Source organism: Seriola dumerili, unplaced genomic scaffold (genome assembly GCF_002260705.1).
Source record: "Seriola dumerili isolate Sdu_G_001 unplaced genomic scaffold, Sdu_1.0 BDQW01000216.1, whole genome shotgun sequence".
Lineage (NCBI taxonomy): Eukaryota > Metazoa > Chordata > Actinopteri > Carangiformes > Carangidae > Seriola > Seriola dumerili.
This window is the reverse complement of record NW_019174471.1, coordinates 1644677-1669546: the sequence shown is the minus strand read 5'-3', so window position 1 is coordinate 1669546 and position 24870 is coordinate 1644677. Positions and strand designations below refer to the sequence as shown.

Genomic DNA, 24870 nt, shown 5'->3' with positions numbered 1-24870 from the left:
GGAGCAGCTCCAGTGAGCCAGCCTAGCTGTGTCAAAGGTAAGACAGCAGATATTGCTGAAGCTGCAAAAACATCACAATATTATGAACACGTTCATTTGTTGTTCCAAGACACACTGAGCAAGAGAGAGCAGGATAGAGAAGCCATCGCTAACTGCTAAGCTAAAGTAACTAGCAGATCTGAATTGTGCCTTAACAACTGAATTAACTGTCATCATTGTGGAGGATGTAGGGTGTAGTGCTGTTGAGTTGTATAGCATTATAAAGAGATGTGTCTCTATTATTTAGCCTTACCTCATTGATATAAATGGGGTGGATAAAAAAATAGAAACACCTGGACAGCACGGTGGGTGTCCGTAAACTTTATGCAGCAGTAGTTTGTGTGTAGTGTTAGTATATCGGTTCCAAATATCAGTTGTGGGTTTCCGTGATTACTAATAATTGGTATCAGAATCGGCCCTAAAAAAAAAAAAAAAAGACACTCCTAACCCCTAATTTTTGTCTAAGACAGTGATTAAGTCCCTGATTTCCCCATGCTTAAATAAGGACTTAAAAGCTGTGGTTTTAACCGCGCAAAATCTTGTTCTAACCATTTCTTTTATGAAACATCATCATAAATACAGAGGGAAATGTTTAATTTGCAAAGCAAAAGCTGCTGCTATTAGCAATGTGAAGATTATGCTTCAAAACATATTTGATAAAAATGAACTAACGTTAGAAATGGACAAGACTTACATCTCAGTGACAGAGGCATCATTTATATAAACCACTTTATACTATCCAGTGACCAGTAATAAAAGTTGTTGAAAATCCTTCAATCCTTCCACCCCAAAAGATAGCATTCCTTGCAAGAAACTGTTGTTTCGCAACAGCATGTAAAAAGCACAGGCAAGAGGAATATATTAAACTTTTCTGACAGAAAACAAAAAAAAACGTCAAACCGATCACCTCAGATTGACAAGCAGCTACCTTTTTAGCCATTTATCTCCAAATGTACAGCATTAGTCCCACTGGTTCAGGCAAAGAGGGGCGACAAGGGTGTCAGCTTCATCCACTTATTTCTTTACCAAGATGTTCCTGCAAGCCAATGGGAGGTACCAGAGGCCTATTTCCATTCAGGGGACAGGATGGCGCAACTGGCCTGGGACTGAGGCTGTGGTTACAGAAGCATCTATATGCCGCATGGCAGCACTGTGGCTACTTTCAATTCTTCTTTTCTAAAAACTGAAACATGAGGAGAAACAGTACAAATGGTCTGGGGGACAAGGACTGACAAATAGGTTATTGTAGAAGTCAGATTGCCAGAGTTTTATTTCGTATTTCATCTCTGCTATGAACTCTGTCCTCTTACCCAACCAACAGGGTCAACCTGTATGACCTATACAGGTATTTTATAAAAGACATCTCTGTGCTCTATAGGAATTTTTGCCTTTAAAATAAGATTGTTGCATTAAAGGATGCTTGTTGTTTTAGAAGGCCAGATTACATTTGTCCACTTGCGATATAAGCACTGTTTCTAGATAAAACTGCCTCTTTAGGAACAATTATTCTGTTTCTGTTTTCAACTACAAAAAGGATTAATGCAATACAGGCTTACTGACCGGATCTGTAATAACTCCGTTGCAAGATGTAACTTTCAAAACAGATTTTTTTTGTATGAGAAATCTCCTGAATGAATATATGTACGTTTCCTGTTACCAGGGTAAAGCAACAATATACCAAAGATTGAAAAAACTAAACATAACACATATAATAAAATTTTATATTTTTGTCTAAATGGTTTGACCATTTAATTTAACACAATTAACACTGATAAATTTCACAGTGAGCATGAAGGGTGAGAAAGGACACAAGATGCTATGGAGAAGAAAATAAGGTTTAAAAGGAAAGGTTTAAATATTAAACAAACAGCAGGGCTTCATCGATAGTTCAGCAGGTCTGAAAGAACAACTGTACTGTACCTACAGTAACTGTACAGCATGTAGACAACCCCACCTTAAAGCTGTGACACACACATCATATGAAACAAGAGTCTCTGATGTACCTTAACAGCTTTCTTTTTGGGCCCCTCATCATCATCGGCTTCCTCATGCTCCTGGGCCCCCTGGGTGAGATTGGTGTAGTTTGCAAGTTTGTTGAGGAGAGATGACACCATGGGGTTGCTGTCCATTTCCTCCTGCAATTAAAGAAAAACTTATTTTTCACTCAGGGTTCCTTTATTTCCATGTTACAGTAACAAAATGTAAATGTCAACAAGGTGAAAAATAATATAAGATTTTTAAAAACACTTTAGCTTTTTTCAGAGGGGAAAACTCTTCTAGGATCAAACTGAAAAGTGCAATATTTAGTTTGCTAACTGTTCAAAGCATCTTAGAATAGCATGGCTGGATCAGCTTCAGGCAGAGCGGTGAAAACAGAAGCCGCAGTGCCTAATTGATTCTATACAAGGGCCAGTGACCACAGAGTAGCAAGGTCTGCCAAATGGCAGAGCAAAGCACCTGGCAACGGGTCAGCTGAAAGAACTTAAAGGAATGCACTGGCTTTTACGACAAATAAACTCTTTGATTGATGCATTGTTGAGCTAAGAGAAGACTGGTACTTTCACCTCCTTGTGTACTATTTATTTAGTTAACCACAACTTACCCTGATGCTTTAGTATAGTGTGCATTAATGAATGGCTTGAGCTTCATAGGCTAGGTCTAATTTAAACTGTAGATTCTGGCAGTGAATGTGAACTTAAAAAGGCTATTGGTGGAATTGCAGCTTCTACCCCACAGTTTAGGGTTTCTCATTCATGGCTTATAACATCTTGCCAAAATAAACCACACAGCTACGCTTCCTTGTTTAGTAAAACATCCCCCTGCCCTGTGCATATGGCCTATATAAAATTCAAGATGATGAGAAGTGTTGGACGGTTACCTCAAAAAGAGCCATGTTGGTGCCATCATAGCTGTTGCCTTTGTCATTGTCTGTGTTGTTGATAAAGGGACTGTTTTCCTTTGGAACACCATCACCTGTGGAAACACAGGAAGAAATGCAGAGTGTTTAATATGTCACGTAACCAAAGCAAGATATGGGCGATACACTCCCTGTTTTCACTGTAAACCACATTTGCAACAACGTACTCTGCTTTTGGTCTTAGGTTTGCAGGTCTTTTGTTTTCCACACCACACACCAAGCACAAGCTTTAAAAGTTTGTATTAGAGATGTCACAGTGACAGTTTCTGCACCCAATCCATACATATAGACACACACAGATACACACAGACACACACACACACACACACTTTTGGCTTTTTGGTAAATTAATCAAAAAAATATTTGCTTTATGATCTGTCAATTCAGACTAGACTAAACATACATTTATAACACATTTGATGAATAAATTAAACAACATGATCCACTTTTCACTTGGAAGGAATAATGTTTTGACCTTCATCAATGTTATCATTAAAAATTTATACAAGACACATATAAATAGAAACAAAAGAACAACCGGCTGAACAATTGAACTATCCAGCTAAGGTAGCTGCAGATTATCTGAACACAATGTGATAATGAGGAGTTCATGTGCTTTAACAACAATGTCAAACCTGTAAGAATTGCACAACAAAAATATTTAGGTTTAACAGCAAGTAATGTGGTGAAAGTAGATGAGCCACACATTACTTTCTTTTCCAATTAAGTACCTAAAACTAATTTAATTAATTAGCAGGTCAGCACTGACTTTGTTCGCATGGTTGGACCCTGCAGTTATTAGAAGAGGGCTTAGAGATGTAGTACAACAGCAGCAACAACTTCATTACTTTTATCAACACACGTGTGACAAGCGGGACTCTGACAACTCCCGCCTTACGGCAACTCTTAAGGGACACACTGCCTCAAATATCGAAGTAACCTATAAACACAGGACAGTGCGTTGAAGTAATTACATAACAGTATGTCTGGCAGGAAATCCAAAGAGTGGGATCATTTCAAGAGGCTAAAGGACGACCCCAAATAAGGTGACATGCAAACTGTCATTCATCATTCGTCAACCTCAGACAATCCTTGCTATTTGAAACATATAAGTAGCCTAACATAATGCACGCACATGTGGTAGTAAAATTAAAGTTGTTGCTATGGTTCATTGTACTACGTCTCTAAGTCACACCCCTGCTTGTTCTAATGTTCTCTTTGCTAGTTGTTCTGACACAATCAGAGTCATTACCACTTTTCCGGTGCCGTTAACAGGCAGCTCGCTTCCCCCACACGCTTGTGAAGTTTATTTTGCATATTCATCTAACATCATCTTTCAAGGATTAACATCCACATACTCATCATGTTTGAAAAGCATGGATAATACGCTTTAACAGAACACAACTGAATATCATTTTACACTCCTACCCAATGAGCTAAAGGACAACAGATACGACTCTTGAAGTCTTATATTTCAGCCAAACAAGTTCTGTTACGGCCTATTAACAGGAATTTTGAGAAGTAAACACACCATCTTCTCTCCATCTCCACTTGCCAACCACAACAGAGCTCACACAGTCAATCCACATCACACAAAGCAACCGAGCCATCTTCAGAGAGGACATTCTAGCACCAAACTGTGAATCACGCTGTGTCTTTGCTTCTGGGGCTGGCAACATACACAGCAACGCACTGAGCAAATGTTTTGAATGAACAGACAAGTTAGAGTGCAGGGGCTAAGCCAACATGCTGCAGTCAAGTCCAAGTGTAACCAGTGAGGGTTATCGCATGTGTTTCTCTTTACACCAGCTTTAATTCACATAGCTATGTGACGGTTCCAATACTGAAATGAAAATGAAAATTAACAATGGACTCACATATACAAATAACCATGATGCAAGTGCAAAGGAAGAAATAGAATACCGATCTAGGCAGATGCATGATGAATTTTATCTCATTTATTTCCCATAATCAGATTTACCAGATTTTCTGAGGATTCAAAGAAAGCAACAAACATGACACATAACATTCAGGCTGCTGTTGTATTAAAGCTTTGACTTGGGGTGAGAGGGAGAGAGAAAAAGTATCAGCAGTTGAAGTAGATCTCAGTTCTGCCATGCAACAAGGGTAATAATAAAACTCTACTGGCGTAAGCCTTTGCAAAACAAACAGACAAAAATGTGACAATGTGCTTTATAGACAATAAAACACTATAAATAAAAGCCAATAAGACAAAAAGTAAAACAATAAACATGAGTTTCAAAGGGAATACAAGAGGAAAATACAAAAGGGAAACAAAACAGAGGTGGTGACTACAAACCTCTTAGACTGAAGAGCAAAGTCCATACCAGAGGACTCACCAAGACCCACAAGGATAATGGAGCACAGAAAACTTCTATCATCTAAACACAACAAATGCAGCAATTTCCTGCAGAAATAGTCCACCACCATTGCACCGACTACAGCATCCACAACTAATGACTCAGAACCGTACAAACCCTCAGGGAATGTTGTAAACCGTATCTAACACTCACTACACTTCTGTGTTTCTAGGTAAAATGTCAACAAGGCTGCAGGCTGAGCCAAATGATCAATGCAGTGTTCATCTGATTTTTACTCCAACCATGTTCAATCAATACTGGTGAGTTTATTATTCAGTCTAGGGCGGACTGCCTATTATCTTATTGAGTAATCAATTAAATGGTTTGCCTGTAATATCAAAAAAAGACTGAAAAATGCTGAATATAATTTCCCAGAGCTCAAGGTGATGTCTTCATTTTCTGACCAACAGTCCAAAACCAAATAGTTTTTCAGTTTAAGATGATATATAACAAAGACAATCATCACTTTTGATAAGCTGAAACCAATGTAATGTTATGTGATGCAAATGCACTTGAAAAAAGACAATTAATCCATTATCAAAAAAAATTCTATACCAGTTAATTAACTCCTGACAAAAATGGCACTCTGGAAGGATGAAATTCTTATAAACATCCTCAAATTCTGCCTCAAATGATGAATATCCTGAAAAATGTTCACCTCACTGTAATATCTTAAAGTGAGACCAAGTCTCTCAAGAACTGACATGCAGACACATGAAGATATGCTGTGTTAAATATCCAATACATTTCTGACTCTAAGAAAATATTACATCATGATCCATATTGTCATCTTTACTTGATCTCAGTTCTATAGAAAATATCTGGTGTGGTTGTAATGTTCATGACCTTTATCCAGAAAGAATCAGTTTTCAGTTTTAAGCTACTTGTTCCCTACAATTAAACAATGCATTGCCTCAAGACAGTACAAGAAATATCAACAACCATATACCATTATTTGTCAGGGTGGCCCTTACATTGTGTCAGCCACAACCACGGCTCTCTGCCTGGACTTCTTCATCCATCAATGGAGCTGCCTATTGTGAACTCTGACTGCAATGGGGATTTCATGGATAACTTTTACTGCTTGATCCAGCTGCAGGGGAATAAGAGGCTTGCAGCATGGCTTAGCTTGATGGTAATCACAGGGAAAGTCACTATGTCCTTGTACTGTGTGGTTCTTTAAAACACAGTCTGAGTGGGATAGCAGAATGTAATAGGTTAGGGCACAATGTTTCAATAAATTGGGACTACGGGGAATGAATTTAAGATAATGACTATTCTGTATGATACTGTGAGGATGCAGCCAAGGGTGAGTCATTGCTTAGCTCTTTAGACGCTGCAAACTACAGGTAATCATTGTCTTAAATGACACCAGCTTAATCCTCTTTGAGGCCCGGCAGGAGGCTAAAACTGGCAGGACTGTTCAAATCAGGTGAACTTTCCGCTTTAGAACGTGCACATGTGTAAGGTGCTTTAGGCGTCAAACAGGAAGTTGTCACTATCGTTTACAATAACTCAAAGTAAAATGATCATAGACAACTGCAGCCAGAAAAAGTCCACCATTACAGTTAAAAATATTTAATATAAATATTAAATATTTAGTGACACAGCCAGCAATTAATATTAAAAATAATCTACTTTCTCATGTTGCATTGCCAAACAAGATCTGTCATTTTGGACATCACAATTTCGTCACTTAAGGATTATGTTTAATTAAGTGCTGGAGCAATAAGTCGATTAAATCTATTTTTGGTAATCAATGAAATAAATTAATTTTGATTAATCATAGCAAGACAGAAGTAGTTTGCGTCGTAATTGCGTCTCTGAATCTTAATTTGTTTTTTTTGACTAACCTGGTCATCACCCAATGGTAACACACTTACAGTCAATGAAAGCTGTGATCTTGTGCCCGTTTAAGATAAAAATACCTAAAAGACTGATGAGTGGCATCAAATTTTATGTCACCTCAATGTCATTAAATCCTCCAGTAACCTCCAGCTGCACTTCCACATCACTATTCCAAACAAGGCAGAGGTGCCAGCTGCCACAAAATCCTCCCAGTAGATACCAAATACTTCAGTTACTGCAGTCAACGTTGCAGTAGATTGCACTAAAGAAAAAGGGCAATTGACAGGTCAATGCAATGGAAGATGCAGATGATCCGTCTATCCATGTCTGTCAGTCTGTCTACATATATATAATCCTGACTGTTGTGTAAATGTCAACATGTGTGTGTATGTGTGAGTGTCCTTAGGTCTGCTGTAGTGAACAGTCCTGCGGGACATGGTCCCATTTCATATACAGTAGCAGTGACAACACTCTGGCCTAGTTAACAGATGTTAGCCTCTGTGCACATTACGCATGTTGTCAATTTCCTTGGACTAATTTACTCAGCTTCCTGGAAATTCATATTTATGTCTAAACATGATCAGATCCAGTTGCACTGCAGTTTCTCACTAAAAAGAAATGAAAACATCTAAGCATTAACATTATTTCACACCACAAAGGTGGAAGACTGACATTCAACTGAACAACATGGGTTAACCCACTTGGGTATTGCTTGTAGCTTTGGGGGGGGGGAAGGTTCAGATCACATTTCTACCACCCCATCCAGCTCTGCCTGCCCCCTGCCCCCCTCGGGAAACCCAGCTCGGTTATGATGACTGACCAGCTACATACTGCAGAGATGGCAGCCTGCTCTTTGACGTTATTACCCATCCTGCATTGCTTAAAGCCCTAACATCAGCTGTTCTCATGTCAGTTCAGGAATGCTGAATGTGCACCGCACACTCAACCTTGTTCAGAAGGAGCAAATGAAATATACAGTATATATTTATATATTAGCAAACATGCACCTGGTCTACAGGAGAAAATGAGAGAGAAGAGAGTGACTCTCAAGATGAAAGTTGCTATGAGGGTGTGTATGTGTGTGATTTGATGAAACTGACAATGGATGCAAACCAATATCCGGTCTTAAAAGCCCATTAATGTCTCCAGCCAAATGGATCTTTCAGACTCATCCTGTGATTCTGTTATATGTGCACTATAATGTATGTACTGTGATATGGAACCCATTTATAACAGAGGCATGTGAACACTTATGCATTAATAACTGGAGCAGCATCGTAGAGAAACTTCTGTCAACACGTTGAATCCCATGAAACCTAAAACCACAGTGAAGCGGTGAACCTGATTTTTGGCGAACAGTATTTGAGTGGAGTTAACATTCTTTTTGCAGACGATGTTCTGGGAGGACTTGGAGAGTCCAGAGTGAGCAGGTTCACCTCATTAACTACAAAACTACATCTGCACTAAAAAAAACGATTGTTTTTCTCTCTACTTGGTACAATAAAAGGTGTTTATGTGTTGGTTTAACAGTTTGGCAGTAAAAGAGTGCATGCACGGTTGCACTACATCTGCTTTATTGTGTTTACCTTCTTCTCAAAACTTCCCCCTCTTACTTTGTATGTACTTTACCTAAATATAAAGGTGTCTGGATATAAAACAATGAAGTTATACATTTTTGAAAGATGTTGCAATCACAGGTTCTTATTGTGGTCATGACAGGAGTCAAGAGTGAAGACACTCTGCTTTACCATGTCCAGTGACAAGCCTGCAATTATTCAGAACACATTCAAGTCAACATATCCATACAAAGCAAGTGGTCACAACCAAATATATAATATTTTGACATGGTACCTTCAAATGACTAAGATCAGACCTGATGTTTTCGCTGCAGATGGTAAGCTGAACAGTGTAACTCTGCCTGAACCTCCAGCCATAGACTAGGTTGTCAGCCAAGAGAAATTGACGGAGGCTGAATGTTTGGTAGTCATTGAATTGCTGTACCTTCTGATTTTTCTATCGGTGTGAAAACAATTTCTCACACAAGAGATAAAAAGGGCCTTTACCTGCAAGCTTGCCGTAATGAACCCACTGCGAATTATCCCTAGCTCTGTAGTTCGACAGTGCTTTTATGGTTTGCTAATTTATTGCAGTGTTTACTCTTACCACTCTCAAGAAACCCATTTCCAGCTGCAGCAGACATATATTTTCAGCAAACAAGCTCTGATAAATCAAATGTTCACTCCCTGCCCAGCCCCTACCAACTGGTAACGGACCAGATATTCCTCTCAGGAGTTGCTGAAGTCCAAATGAGACTTTAAACGAGAGTCACATTCGTCGAGTGGCCAGAAACACAACTCCAGATGAATGCTTATGATGCCCAGTGACTGCTGTTAAATAGCGTACGTGCACTGTAAGCAGGATTTGTGTCTTAAAACTGCCATGTGGGACCTATATAACAAGTCATTCAGTAGCTCTGAAACAGTCAGCCTTGTATGCAACTTATTACTGTCTCATTATATTTAGTCTGTTAGTTGGGCTGAGATGATTTGTTGATTAGTGCAAATCTGTCATAAATTGGGGGCAATATTTTCTAACTTTATAGCAGGATCCACCAAAATGGTTTTATCAGGGCCGATACTGATTATTGGTAATCAAGGAGATCGATAACTGATATTTGGAGCCGATTTACCGACACAAAACTACTGCTGCATAAACCTGCCGTGGTGTCCAAGTGTTTCTATTATTTTGTCCACCCCATTTATATTAATGAACAAAGGCTAAATAACACAAACACCTCATAGCACCACACACATCCTCCAACACAACAACTGTATTACAAACGGAACATTTTAACCTTCATGAAGGAAGATTTATTGCAGGACTTTTGTATTAGACCTGATAATATAGTAACATATTTGCAGTCTGTGCATACAACTGATAATTACAAAGTGCCTGGAATTTATTGGTTGCTTTCAGTGCTGTTTTCACCTGGGATAGTTGTATATGCATTGAAATACCAATGGTAGCCTGAAGTTGTATAGTTTTTTGTCATTACGTGTTTTAGGGCTAACCCTAACCCCCCTTTAAAAAATGTAACACAGTAACACGTTTACTTTTATCTGAATACATTTTTACTCAAGTAATTTTACTTCTACTTCTCAGCGTATTGTCTCCAGTTACCAGCATTTCGGTGTTACAGGTAGTGTTTATTGTTGCTCTGCCTCAATCCAGCTAGTTTAGCTATTTTCCTCTTTACAGCAGCTAACTACCCACTGTACATTTAAACTTACACCTATGTCTGTTGACTCATAGCTCTCTCCCAACTTTCTTGCTAATTCCACCATTGTTCACACGCAATTCAGATCTGATGGCTTCTCTCTCTCCCTTTCATTCTCCTGCTCTCTCTTGCTCAGTGTGTCTTGGATCAACAAATGAACTTGCTTTACCTGCGACACACAGCTCTACTAGCTCACTAAAGCTGTTCTGGTCTGCACACAGTAGCTCTCAGCATTGACAGGATATTACTCAGGACATATAATTAATCAGATGTTGCTGCAGGTGGGACATGCTCAAGACCACAGAGTGGTGACTTCAGTAAGGGAAAGGCGGCTGCATCAGAGCCAAAATAGCATATTTTTAAACTAAATTTATTTTATTAGTAATCAGTTTCTAAAAAATTCTGATAACTGCAAAAAAGCTGAATATCAGACCAGTCAAATAATCAGTCAAACCCTAGTTTAAACCAAACTGAATACAGAATCCAATCCACCCACTGATGTGGGTATAATAAAAATGGGTAACGGAGATGGGTGAAACCTCCTGTGTAATTGTTGATGAATGAATGCAGGTGTTTTTAATGGCGAGAGCTTTGCGTGTGTATGTGTGTGTGTGTGTGTGTGTGTGTGTGTGTGCACATGTTCCACTTCTGCAGGTGGAGCGGAGAGTCTCCCACTGCTATAGCACATTAGGTGACCCTGAAAAGTGTGACATTGCTAAAGGGCATTTACTATGCAAGAGGCAATGACATATTCAAACCAGGCATATTCAAATTAATCGATCAAATCAAATAAAATCAACCCCCTCTGGTAAAAACATGAACATCCTCTTCTTTGATAACTCCCAAAGCTTGCGTGGTAAAACACCTTGGTATGATGGAAAACATGACAACTACCTAAACTGCCAAGCAAAGTTAAAACCAGTTCACTTGGATTCAAGTAGATTTTAGATTCCTACTAACTGATTGCCAAATTAATAAATAATAATGAAAGGGCCTGGTGCAAAGACAATTTTTGGCCAAGACAATAAATGCTCACCAATTTTATGCTGTCAGCATCGTCATAAAATAATAAAACTTTGAGTTGTGTTAGTAAGAAAGTTTAAGGATGAGGTGACAATTCTGTCATATAAGCCTCATGTTTTAAGAACCACTCCGGTGGTTCCTCATTGGCCAAAAAATTACTACAACTTGACCTTATATTACAATACTGCTGAAAAGTATAGGATAAAAATATTTCTTTGCCACAATATTTCTATTTTAATACCATGTAATACAGCCTTTTAGATTCACGTAATATGTGCAATATACGTTGCGTAATACATGTAAATACATGTAAAGAAAGCTGAGGTTTATAAAAGCTTTTTCATATTTTCTGTAATTATGTTTCTCTGGATATAAGCCCATCAGAAAAAGCTTAGTCCATATTTTTCTTTCATATCAGGGAGCCACTGTTTTAATTCATTCCATTACACAATGCAAATTAAATTGTCAGTACCTAAAACTGCTTGAAATAGGTAGACACAATTACATATGTAAGAGTAAACAATTCACCACCATTACAATTACAACCATGCACAAAAAAGTCTGTGCATAGAATTGAAAATCCTGACTTCTGGTGTATGCTAGACTGATTTAACATCGGAAATTTAAAGAGCTTTCTTTTACATCAGAGTCAGTGATGTTACATAAGGGAGAGGGATTCCCTGATCCTGCCAAAGCACACTTCACAGGAGAGGATGGTTTTGAGTCAGACTTCATCAACTTCATCATCAGATTCACCAGCAGGTACAGGTACATTCAGGATGCGCTAATGGCTAGGCTCAGCTTCTCTGGTCACTGTGGTAATAAATGACCATGCATCCTATTTATAACCACTAAGCTGCACACTGTGACGACACTGTAAGCTGCCTAACACTGCCAGAGTTAACCAATGGCTCATTGTTACAAACAAAAAAAAAAAAGAAGAGGGAAGTAAAAAAAAAGACAGAGCTGTAGGAGATGTAGCGAGTCTAGACAAGTCAAAATCCTATAGCTCAAGATTAATTTAAAAAGAAACATACAATTATCAGTTTAAAGATCAAGAAGCAGCAGTAACAAAAATAAGCAAATTCACTTCATTTATATACATTTTTGGTAAGCACTAAGTCTAAGTCTCACCATCAGTGCATACATTTTCAGTCTGTGCCATGCTCTGTCCATTCATTCATAAAAGGACCACAATTCATGCAAATAGCATGACTTCTGACTCCATGTCTCTAAAAACAGAGCACCACAAAGCTCTTTGCTGATTAATACTTCTCCATCCCTTACACAATTCACACTAAATCTAGTCCAGGGACACAACAAGTTGAAGCCAGATTTTCCTTTGGTGAAGCAATTTATCTTTGAGGAGAATCATTACGCAAGACAAACAACTGGCTCTAATGCAGGTGCGCTACAGAGAGCCCATCAATAAAACAACTATCCTTATACACCTGCCCTATAAAAATCTGCAGATCAAGATATAAATGTTACACACTTGACCAAATATACTCAATGCAGCCACAGTTTTTTGCTCAAATATAGTTTTGTTAGTCAAGGGCAACTGAAGGAGTTAAGAAAAACTTACCCTTTCGTCGAGAGCCTCCCCTGTGCTCCATTCTGAGGAACGGGGCTGAAAAGGGGGGTGAAAGGGAGGGGGTCCTAGTAGTGGTCCCTGGGGAACTCCAGTAATGGGGGTGCAAAGTATAGAGATACTGCTAGTGAGGTGCAGAAGTCAGGAATGCTGCCTGTGCTGTGTGGATAATGTGAGGATCAGCTATTTCTGACAGCGTGCGGTGGTGTTTGTGTTTGCCTATGTGCGTGCGTGCGTGTGTGTGTGTGGAAAGTGGCCTGTGACGACGATGTCAGCAGCATCAACCATGCATCACAGAGCACCCTCACCCTCCCGCCGACAGACCTGCACACACACTAACACACACACCTCCCTTCCCTCAACCACCCTGAGCTTCTGATCCCTGCTACACACACAGACACACACACACACACACACACACACACATATATATAAGCGCGTGCATGTCTGAACATACTCACTAGGGTGGAGTACAGAAAGCGAGGGAAGCAAAAAGCATTAGTAAGACAGACCTACAGTTTTAGGGGTGTGGCAGGACAGGGAAGGATGGATGGATATACACACACATGTAGGAAAAAAGTACAGATGAAAAAAAGAAGACAGAGTAAAAACTGGCTTCTTCACAGAAAGCACATCTGTGAGCTTGTGGCGCTGAGGACGCAGAGACAGCGCTTGGCATCCAAGTGTGCAGTATATCATTTTGAATCAATAATTGTCGACTATTTTAAACCTCAGGTGCTGCCTCAGAGAGCAGTTTCATTTACTATCTGACCTCTAGGGTGCCAGAGGTGGAGACAGTCAACTGATCAGCAAAGCACAGGGAGCACACAGGACAATAAACCTGGGAGCTATGACAACAAACTGTATTTTATGGGATGTTATGTAGCCATGCAATTTTTTGCATCTTTACAATATTAATGTCAATACTATTAGTATTATTATTTTTAATGACTACTATTACTATTAAAATTATTAAATATGAATGACATTTAGGTATTTATTTTTGGGTTGATTAACATGGCAACAAATAAAGCATCAGGTCTTAATCATGTATTTAATGTTTTTGTAAAACAACCTCTGTTCAATATCATCAGAAAACCAAAAAATTAGAAAGAAAATCCTTTGATGAGCATCAGCTTCAGCATTACCAGGGCATGCACGCCTAATATGAGCTCATTTGAGACGGACTGAACTAGGTGTGAGCTGAAAAGAGCCAAAGATGTGCTACAGGCCAACAAACAGTATAAACAATTGCAGACCAAGCTCACCCCAGCCTTTCCCCACAGCTTTTGTGAACCTCACACTCTGCTGTCTACCTTTGTCTTGGCTGCCCATTAATCTGTCCATCTAAAAGCATGTGAAGTGGGCACTAATCACTTAACCAGATTAGGCTAATCCTGAACTTTTTATAAAACACAGGAGCCACGTCCAGGCTCCAGGGTGGAGGAAGATACAACTTTTAAGCCACAGACAAATTGCAGCTTACATTCTGCTGCAGTCTTCTGGCCACTGGCTGACTATGAGTCAGGAGAGTGACCTTCATCAGGCTGAAACATATTATCTGTTAGTGATTCAGGTAACACAGGTAGACTCATGGGCTATATACTGTGACAATACGTTGAAAGAAAGAAAAAACACTCCATCATGTGAAGACAAAACTGAACATCCGTTGCCAGTGTCATTAAACTGACAGATGTGTCAAGGCAGAGCTTAAAGAGGGGCTATCAAATCACACAGTAAGAAGGATTTAGTAGTATCAAGCTTCACTTGGTTTGATGTCAGATGGCTGCTGTTAGTAGTTATTATGTGTGTCTTTGTGTGTGTGTGTGTTTGCGCGCACGCGTAAGTGTCTGTGTGTTGCACTTAATGATGTCCTAAGCCTTTAAACCCTTCAGGTAAACAACTGTTGCTGTTATGCAACACACAGCATGGGCGGGAGAGAAAGGACAGAGAGACAACTGTTACTGAGATTCTATATACGGGTTTAGGATTTATTGGATAAATTAAAACATCCTTACAGTGATGGTGGGAGTTGCAATTAGAAAACTGATGTGGTCTGAAATAAGTTAAATGACTGCTGAGTAAGAAGAACCCATCACGACCATGTTCAAGTAATTATGTGCCAACTGGACTACAACTGGACTTCCGCTCAGTAAACAATAACATGTGGAATGACAGCAGCGAGTACAGGTGCAGCAACAGGTCTGCTGCAAGTGTGTGTGTCATTTGATATCTTCAAAATTAGTTATTTTGCCTCCTGTCCCTGCTCTGCTCGCATTTTGGGACTTTTACAGAGCATAATTATTGTGCTCATTCTCTCTGCAGCAGGTATGTTATTAAGTGGAGTGTGTGCAGTGCTTTCACTGTTTCCATTCAGACCAAGCTTGGAAGAGGAGAGGGCCACAGCACCGTTTAGTAAAGAAAAAGGAAAGTAATTCAGCTATAGTAATCATCTGCTTATAGCGATCAATTTGACCTAGACAGATGTGACCACTATAAGTGGGTTCCACTATATATATGTGTGTGTGTGTCTGTGTATATACACATTTCCTTTTCTTTTTCGCTACACTATGATGGCATGTTATAGTAAACAGAAACAAATCTTTGACAATTCAAGGTACTCTTCTGATTTAACATACAATCAAGAGTTTTAATTTTTAGATAGAATATATCTAAAAAAAAAAAGTATTGTTTGTTGCACAAGAGTAATATAATTCTAGATATACACACATCCATTTTTATTTTAAATTGCAAAATCAAATGCAAGGACAGTATATGGTCAGGTTACGTAGTCCTACCCATTTGTTCCGACTAAAAGTGCAAATGAATCATGGTCATGTGAGAATGAATGACAGTGAAGCCATTTGGAGAGAGAGAGAGAGAGAGAGAGAGAGAGAGAGAGAGAGAGACACCACCTTACCCAGATAATTCCAATAATTCCCCCCTTCTCCAGATGGTGTCACTATCTCACAATTTAAAGAAAACTGCACATACATACAGACCTCTCCTTTTACTATGAACCTACTGTAGTTGGCAAGAGAAACCGCTGGATTGCAACCTGAATCACACCAGACCCGGCTCTAACCCTTCTCTAATAACTCCCAGTGTACACTTAAAATGTAGCCAAGGCAATTCAGAGGGATATGATGGACTTCAGGAGGCAGATGTGTGTTGCGCTATTATGGGTATGTTTGATAAGGGATAGTGGGAAGCATTTAGAAGAGAAGAGGAGAATATCTGCTCACTATATTAATAAGTATGTATGTCCAGATTTGTTTCTTTAGTAAGCCAAATCAGAGAACTGCAACATGTGCAGCCTTCACTGTCAAAACTCAGTTGGATGATCACAGATTATTAAAGGTAAGCAAAGGGAAACTGTCTTATTTTAGGTCAGAGATCAGTTGTAAGAAAAGAAACTCTTAAGTTGGCAGTGATTTAATGTCAAACACATACTTCTGCAGAGATCACATTTGCAACATAGAGCTTGCATCTGATTAATACATGGATCTCATGCTTCATGACTATGTTTTCAACTATTGAGATCAACATAGCCTGCATTTCTCACATTACATAATTCCTGGCTTCTCACCAATAATGTAGCTGGTAAACAATAAAGTGTCTTCCTCAGAACCACTGCTGTGTGTGTGTGTGTGTGTGTGTGTGTGTGTGTGTGTGTGTGTGTGTGTGTGTGTGTGTGTGTGTGTGTGTGTGTGTCTTCATGTGATACCTGCCCTAAAGACGCTTCACATTTGATAATGGAAATGTTGGCAGATCAATAGCATTGACACATTACTTAGCTGTGCAGAGTGAGACTGCTAATGTCTATTGTTGGTGACCACATCCAATAGTAGGAACCTTAATGGCTATTAAATTTAGCTTGGTTCTAACCACACTTTTACCAAAGACCTACTTGAATCGTGTTTATTAGTTATCTTATGATCGGAACAGCAAAGTCACTCCATGTTTGCTGACGTAAATCCGTACTGTCACATGTGTGCATAATTTAAATGAATGAAACAGGGTTAGTTGAGTAGTTAACAACTTCCAACCCTCAAGCATAAAAAAGTGGAACACATTACAAACAAACTGATGGACATAACAAGCTTAACCCCATTGAATATTTGGCAAAGAAAGACTTATATTTGCAAGATATCCTTGAAAGAGACATCTGAATTATTAGTTTTTTAAACATGGTGAAAAGAAAAGAAACTGTCCATGAACCTTTGTTAAGGAAAGTCATGCAAACCCTGAGGGGCTCACTTTAGTTGACAGTCAAAGGATATATAGACAGAGCACAGAAAAAGCCAAAAAAATGCATGTGCTATTGGGTGAGGGCTTATCAGAGACAACATATTGAGAGGAGAGAGCCGGTGGGGAGGAGATCCCTGAACAGGAAATAGCAAGCAGCACTCAGAGAGTGAATCCAGTGAGCAGAGATGAAAATACAGACATCTGGACAGTTGCTGGACATGTCTGATGATAATTTAATGTGTGTTCATTATGTTGGGAATTTTATTTATTTTTTTTTTATAGGTACAGGATAAATTAGTATTCTAACCTTAGATCTATTATGTCTTGAGTATGTGTGCACACAGTAGGACCTGTTTTGTTGTTTTACTTTCCCCAACCTGCCAAATCAGGTCAAATGTTAGTGAAGTTTATATTTGAGAATCAACAGTGCAGGCACTTCATGCTGTGGATGTCTTTGTCTTTGGCTCATTCAGTATCAGGTGCAAATTTTTCAGTGCTGGCGTTAATAAACCAAATATTCTGAGGTTATAAATCATTTTATGTCATGTCCCTTTGCTTCACTCACTCCCTACATTCCTAATGTAACATTACTATCACTCCCTTCTTCCTTCTCTTTTCTCTGTATTCATCTCCTTACTGACAACACCCACCCATCGGCATATTACACCACACAGACAAGGGGAAGCACAGAGTCCAATTTGACTCATCTATCTATATATTGGAATAAATTAGAATGTTTAAATATAGTGTATATGTTAGAGCTGTTTGTGTTTAAATGTATATGGATACTCAGGGTGAATTTTCTGCTTAACAACCTATTAATCTGATTCAGTAGCGATACCCTAAACTCACAAACAAGAAACAAGACTCACAAAGCATTATCCGACCATGAGCATAGCAAACATGTATGATACCATTCCCAAGAATTATTTGTGGAGGAGACATCTTTATGTTTCCATGACCCACAGGGTGCAAATACTAACCTTGAATAACAGTGTCTGGCTGTCTTGCTGTGTTGCAGATGGAACAGGCAGGACTAAGTAATGTGGCCAATGCAAACACACTGAGAGTTGAGCAACTTTGCAGGGTCAGGCTGGACACACGCTGCAGTATAAATAAACTAAAACACAAAAAGAGTTTCCAAACTGCTCCTACAGGAAACTGAGACCAGAACCAGGTCTGTACCTTTGTCTTGAAGACCTGTGCCCACTGAGACAGAACCATACCACCAAATTATTAGACCTGACAAATGTTATATATTATGTAGTCCTTGTTCAAATAGAAAAAGTTTACTCTTTCACACCTCAAAGCAATCTGGGAACAACATTAATAACTACAGAATAAGGCACAAGTTCCATTCCTCTCATATCTCTTAATAAATTGCCTTAGTTGTCCAAATCATGTTCAAGCTAGACCTTTTCCGAATACTGCTTCTTTTCCTTTTAAATTTTACATTTCAAAATAGTCACAAGCTAGAAGAGAATTATGTACGGGCATAATCACAGGTCGTTATGTTCCCACACTGAAGAAGCCCTCCCTGAATCACTGGGGATTTTGAAAAGCTCCCCTTTGGACCTTTTTGCTTTTATTTCATCCACCGCTAACAATACATTAGCGGTGGATGAAATTGATTACATACAGTGCCACAATTAGTAGATTAATTGATCGACAGAAAATTAATCTGTGACTACTTTACTGAATTTGCGATAACATTTTTCGATAAAAATGTCAAACTTTCTCTGATTCCAGTTGCTTAAATGTAATGATCTGCCGCTTTCTTTCTCCAACATCAGGCCCACATTCAAATAAGTGAAGTTTATTTATATCTGATTGGTTTTTCTGGCCATATAAAAACTGGATACAGCAGACGGTGCAGTTACTTTTCTATCATTTCAATCCTGTTCCCCGACCCACTTGCTTATGTATTATTAGATTCTTAATCTAGTCTTAAAGTCTGGCAGTTACTGGCCAGTCAACATCTCTTAATGCTCCCCTCAATCTAAGCAGTCTAGAACTTGGGCCTGTCCAACATTATAGTAAACTGAATATACTTTTTGGAGAGTTGGTTTAACAAAACAACATATTAGATTAACTCGCCTTAGGCTCTGGGAAATAGGAAGGGGTGTTATTCACTGTTTTATAGACCAAACAATTAATTGATTAACCATGAGTGAGTATAACTGACAGAGTAATTGATTTTTAAAATAACTTTAGTTGCAGCACTAATGAGGGTGGAGCTTAAACGATTATTTGATTAACTGGTCGATCAACAGTTACGTTACTCACCTAAATTGTGAGAAAATAGTTTTAAATTGTTAATTCCAACCACAACTTCAAACAGCCATTATGCTTGTATGACAGTTTGCTGAAAGCATTTTGCATGTGCCGCTTTTGAAATACGACTAACAATATGCAAAAGCATGAGAGGTTACAGAGTTAACAACATAATAGGGAGAGAAGGAGAAACAGAAATACAGACAGCCACATACAGAAAACAGCTTTAAACAGAACCAGACCTGCCTGGGAAATAAACAGGAAACACATGTCTAGGACAGATGGGCACACAGACCAACGGACAGAGGCAGCAGTACCCCAGGCACTTGGTCTGATCACCTGCTTAGTTTCAGCTTTAACACTGAAATAAGCTTGCATTTCACTGAAGCAGTTTTTCATTTAGCATTGTAAACAAGTGATTTATTAGTAGGTTGAAACCAACCACTACACACACCAACAACACTTATACAACTTATGCTATAGCACTAAAGCCAGAAGCTCCACATCATACCTACTCTGTCATTTATTAACAAGGCGTGGTTCATGCAGCCATGTCCTGAGAACTGAGTGAGGAACTAACATGAACAAAGTTAGGGCTCACATTCATTCACAATTTATATTAGAGGCTTGCACAGCAGTGCTTTTTCAATACTGCACCAAGCCACTCCCACAGAGATTCTGATCACTCCAACCACAATCTATCAAAATCTGTGTGCATGTTCCAGCAGGGAAAATAAGACACATACCTGTACATCCATCATAGATTTTATCAACGTAAACAATAATATAAAATTAAAATAAGCCTCAATTAAAAAAACAAAAACAAAAAAACAAAAAGAAACAGCCAAAGAATTCTTGAAACATAGAAACATCATGTTCTCTTCACAGATCACCACAATGTTGGTATTTCCAGAGAAAATAACAAAGATTTGTTACAGTACTGTTGCAGTACAGTCAAATAAAGACCTCCAGTCGAGCAACACACAGTGACACATACAGTGCAATGGGACTATCACATATCTGCACTGAGAACACACACTCAAGTGTGTCTGAGATGTTTCATTGAAAGAGAAATCAAGCTTTTTAATGTGTTTCATTATGTTCTAATTTGGATATACACAGAAGGACGAATGCCACTATGTGGCCACATTATCACGTAGTCTTGCTTTGTTGCCTGGACACTTGTTACTTTCCCTCCACACCATTGCAATTTCTTCTTCAATTAACTTTCTGTCGTTCTAAAGAAAAAAAGGGGACAGGCTGGACACCGTTTTAGTGCATATCAACACCCAACCAACTGATGGTTTTTGAAAAATCTATTGACTTGTCTTTAAATTGTGTAAGAAAAAAGAAAAGTGTAGTGCTGATAAAAGTAGCCAAGGTTCAGGCCAGGAAGCATGAGTTTGATGACATTTGGTTAAATTTGCATTTGTGTGGCTGACTAGGGAGGAATAAAACAGCTTCTGTTTTACTTATTCATAAGTCTTCATGACAAACTGTGAGGTAGGAAAAATAAACTCTATAACACCCAAAAGACAATAGGGGTTTGAGATCATCTGCTCTCTTTTTACTGACCTGCTGCTCTACCACTGAGGTATTGAATACATTTATCATAAGTTACGTAAATTGGTTGTCCAGATTTTGGGTTCATTAGATGCAGAGTCAGCTGGGACAGCTACATCAGTCTCAGGAGGGAATAAGCAATGGAAATATAAAGAACAAAACAGGGAGAGGAGGACAAAGAGGGAATTCAGCGTGAATGAGGAGAACTAGAGTCCATTACATTACAGCATGGGGGTGGAGTCTCACCTCCCCCCACTCAGCCAACGGGAAGCAAGCCAGCAGGATAATCAATAACAGTGACTGCTATTTGACTCAGTCCCGCATAACATGCTCATGAGCCAACAATGTTTATGCTATCAATGACCCTCCCTGGTGAATCACACAAAACTGACACCCAGCTTGTATGTATGGTTTGACCATATCATAGACAATCGAGTTGCCTCCCTTAAAACAACATCACTAGATATAAAGTGTGTGGCCCTGATGCCTCTACAAGCCAAGTTACAGCACATAATTTTGTGGCTTTAAATTCAGTTCATGGCCTTTGCTCTGCTCTCCCACCATTGTTGTTACTACAGACAGAAATGGTTGCATGTGCACAAACATGCGCTGGGGAAACCAAAGCATGCCACAGTATGATATCTTGCATAACCATCAAATCAAATGTCATTCTCTCTCCCACAGTCTGTAAAATCTTATCCAGCATGCAGCTGTAATTGCAGCTCCGCAGCAGGAATTAAATACTGGGAACTGATTCTCTCAGCGCCATATGAAGTGCTGTAAAAGCAGCAACTTAACTAACAGCAGTCTGGCAAAACATGGACTATTGGAGAGGAGTTTGTTAAATATGCACTCCATGACCTCTCCTTGCTATTGCTACTCTGGAAAAACAGAGGTTTTAAAATGTTGCCCTGGCTGTGTGCCTTTAAACAGGTTGATACCAGGTTGGCAGAGGGCAGAGGGATTTGATGTTGTTCCAACACATTCATGTATGTGTCCAGTTAAAATGAGTACTGTAAGAATGGAAAGCTGGGTGGAAAAAGAGATTCAGATAGTAGGGCAAAGTTAAGCTATCTTTTAAGACCAAAAAGGTGGCATTCTACCAACTGTCAGCTCAATTAATACAAACTATATCAGGCTTCACAAAGTACGCTGTGGTTCTCTAATTTGTAACTTGGACAGATTTGCTGAGCTTTACATATAAAACACATACAAGTGCTGTTGAAGTTCATGTATGTATTTTGTCTTCATCCAGCAGGGTTACCATGGGACTATGTGTCCTGCCTGAGCCAAGGTGGAAAGTTCTGTTATCCTGTTGTTTGTTAGACACTAAAGTTCACTGTTCGGTGGTCAGAGGTTGAGCCATGTTGGAGGTTGCATGTCAATAATAATCAACATGGAGAGATGGGTCATGGGTGTCTCAATTAGACCATATGTGCTGGTCCTGTGTTTGTTACTACAAGACTAGGAAATGTGCCAGAATAAAGAACAAAAAAACAGAGCAGAGTAGAATAAAAGTGGTTTGTTGAGGCCAGGAATACAACACTGAAAACCAGAAAAAAAGAAAAAGAAAAAAAAGGAAACCAGTGATTTGGAGGGGGACAATGGGAAATAAGAGAGAGATTCAGGCCAAAGGGGAAACACTGGCATGGAACAAAAATTCATGTCATAATCCCTAGAGTGGCAGTGGCGTGTGAGGGGAACCCTCGTCTCACGCAGTTGCTGGAAAATGAACAAGCCATCCCTAAAATTCACCGTCTCCCCTACACATTATCCACCCACACACAGCCCATAAACAGTTTTTCTGAAAAATATAGGCAACGGTAACTGGTGCAATGAAGCCAAATTATCAGCTTGCACTGGATACTGTAAGCAAAGTCTGGAAGTTTCGAGAAATACCCCTTTACCTAAGATGCGTTCCACCCTATAAAAAGGTACGAATATTGGCTTGCTTCTGAATAGAAATTAGTACATTTGTTTGGCATAAAAAGTTGTATTCTAATTAGTATTCTATATATCTCATTTATCACCCACCTGATGGAGCTAAATAAAACAACATCTGATCTCACCTGGGGTGTCTTCCTCTTCCTCTTTCAGTACGTTGTTGTCATCCACATCATCCTCCTCATCCCCCTTTCTTGCTTTTCTCGTGCCGTCCTTCACCGGGACAACAGTGAAGTTGGTGGGCATTTTTACACCATGTGCTTCCTCTCGATGTCTCCCGTTTGTCACACTCTTATCTCTCTCTCTTTTCTCCTCCCTCTCCGTTCTGCTGCTCCTCTCTTTCTCTCTCTCTCTCTCTATCTTCCTCCGTCCAGTAGCTGTCACTCTTCTCTTCCTTCTTGCTCTTGTTCTCAGCTGTTTGCTTTTCTGTTCTGACTTTCTGCCCTGATGTACTAAACTCCCCTGGACAGACGTTGGGTCTTACTTCTGAGTTTTTGTTTCTATCGCTAGGATTCTACTGTACACCCATGTGACCCCCCCCCCCCTGCACTGACTATCCAAATAAGGAAGAGCAGTACTGCCCCGCCCAATTGGGGCAGTACACACACCAGCATGAAAACATGACATGCATTTGTGTTCATGAGTGTGTGAGCACATACATACTTCCTTGCCTGAGGCCAGATCCTCTTCCCAGGAATGTCGCTCTGTCTCAAATACAACAAAAGCCGGCAGTGTCAGCCTTTGTTCAAAGAGAGGAGGAAGCCCAGAACTACTCCACTGAAGAAAGTTTTCACACACTCAAATACTCACACATACATCTCCTCACTTCCTAAGCGCTGTTATTTGACCCAGTGTGCACAGTCTGCAGTGGGCAGGGCTCATTTAAAGACGTATACTGGCCCTCTAAACCACACACCCCTATGGAGGGTTAGCTCACGTGTATACACATGCAAACACACACATTCAAGTCCTGCATTATATATACATCTTGTTATTAATGTCCTTTATGCTACAGAGAAAATATACTTAGAGAGGGGGATGGGAAACTGACGGAGGCATAGTGAGGGGAGGCAACTGAATCAATATGAGTGTCAACATTATGCTCTTATCTCTTCAGAGCAACCTCGGAAATAGGAGCTACAGTGTTGACAACAGAGACAAACACTCTGTTGCACCTGAGCATGAGAGGATTGTTCTTAGACTCAAAGCCTGAGAAAATGTGTTCAGAGGCTACGGGTACATGGGGGTAAAAAAAAAAAAATGTCACCTTGTGTCCATTTCTTCAAATACTGCAAGTACCAAAGGAAAAAATAAAGCCACTATTACATTATCAAATCTCACTTGCTACTATTCTCTTCCATCAAGCTGTGTATCCAGCAGCAGCAGTGTATTGCTGCTTTCATTCAAATACATCAGCTGATCTTATCTCTATGCAAAAACAATGAGTCATTTCCTCAGGGTAAAGAGCGCATTGACAGTGATACAAGGTTTTAGGTCTCACACCAAGCAACTAAAAGCCCAGTGTGATGGGAAATGCTAAAAGAAACCCTGATGGAGGAAGAAGACACAACATGAGAGCCAGATGTCCAGTTCTTTCATAATGCTGCAGCCCTAAAGCCTCATATGGATGCTAAATATCTGGAGTCCCACCCAGAATAAGTCAGCCTCTCCCCTCTTTAGTTCCTCAACATGACGACATACGAGATCAATACAGTCAGCAGAAGGGTGGGGGCTACAGGAAATAGTGAAGGAGGTGAGGTGG

The 24870-nt window shown here is 39.5% G+C and overlaps 1 protein-coding gene across 6 annotated transcripts in view; it reads right to left on the bottom strand.

The window, feature by feature from the left end:
• The window catches only part of LOC111228281 (solute carrier family 12 member 7-like), a 59394-nt gene that overhangs the window by 21879 nt on the left and 12645 nt on the right, over nucleotides 1-24870 (bottom strand). For 4 of the 6 annotated variants that reach the window (XM_022754147.1, XM_022754148.1, XM_022754149.1 and 1 more), the window contains exons 2-3: nucleotides 2918-3012; nucleotides 2043-2174 (exon numbers count right to left, since the gene is read on the bottom strand). In XM_022754147.1, coding sequence (XP_022609868.1) covers nucleotides 2043-2174; nucleotides 2918-3012 — 227 coding nt within the window. Of the gene's footprint in view, nucleotides 1-2042; nucleotides 2175-2917; nucleotides 3013-13070; nucleotides 13154-23233; nucleotides 23581-24870 lie in introns of those variants that run through there. The other 2 variants (XM_022754150.1, XM_022754152.1) reach the window with 2 other exon arrangements.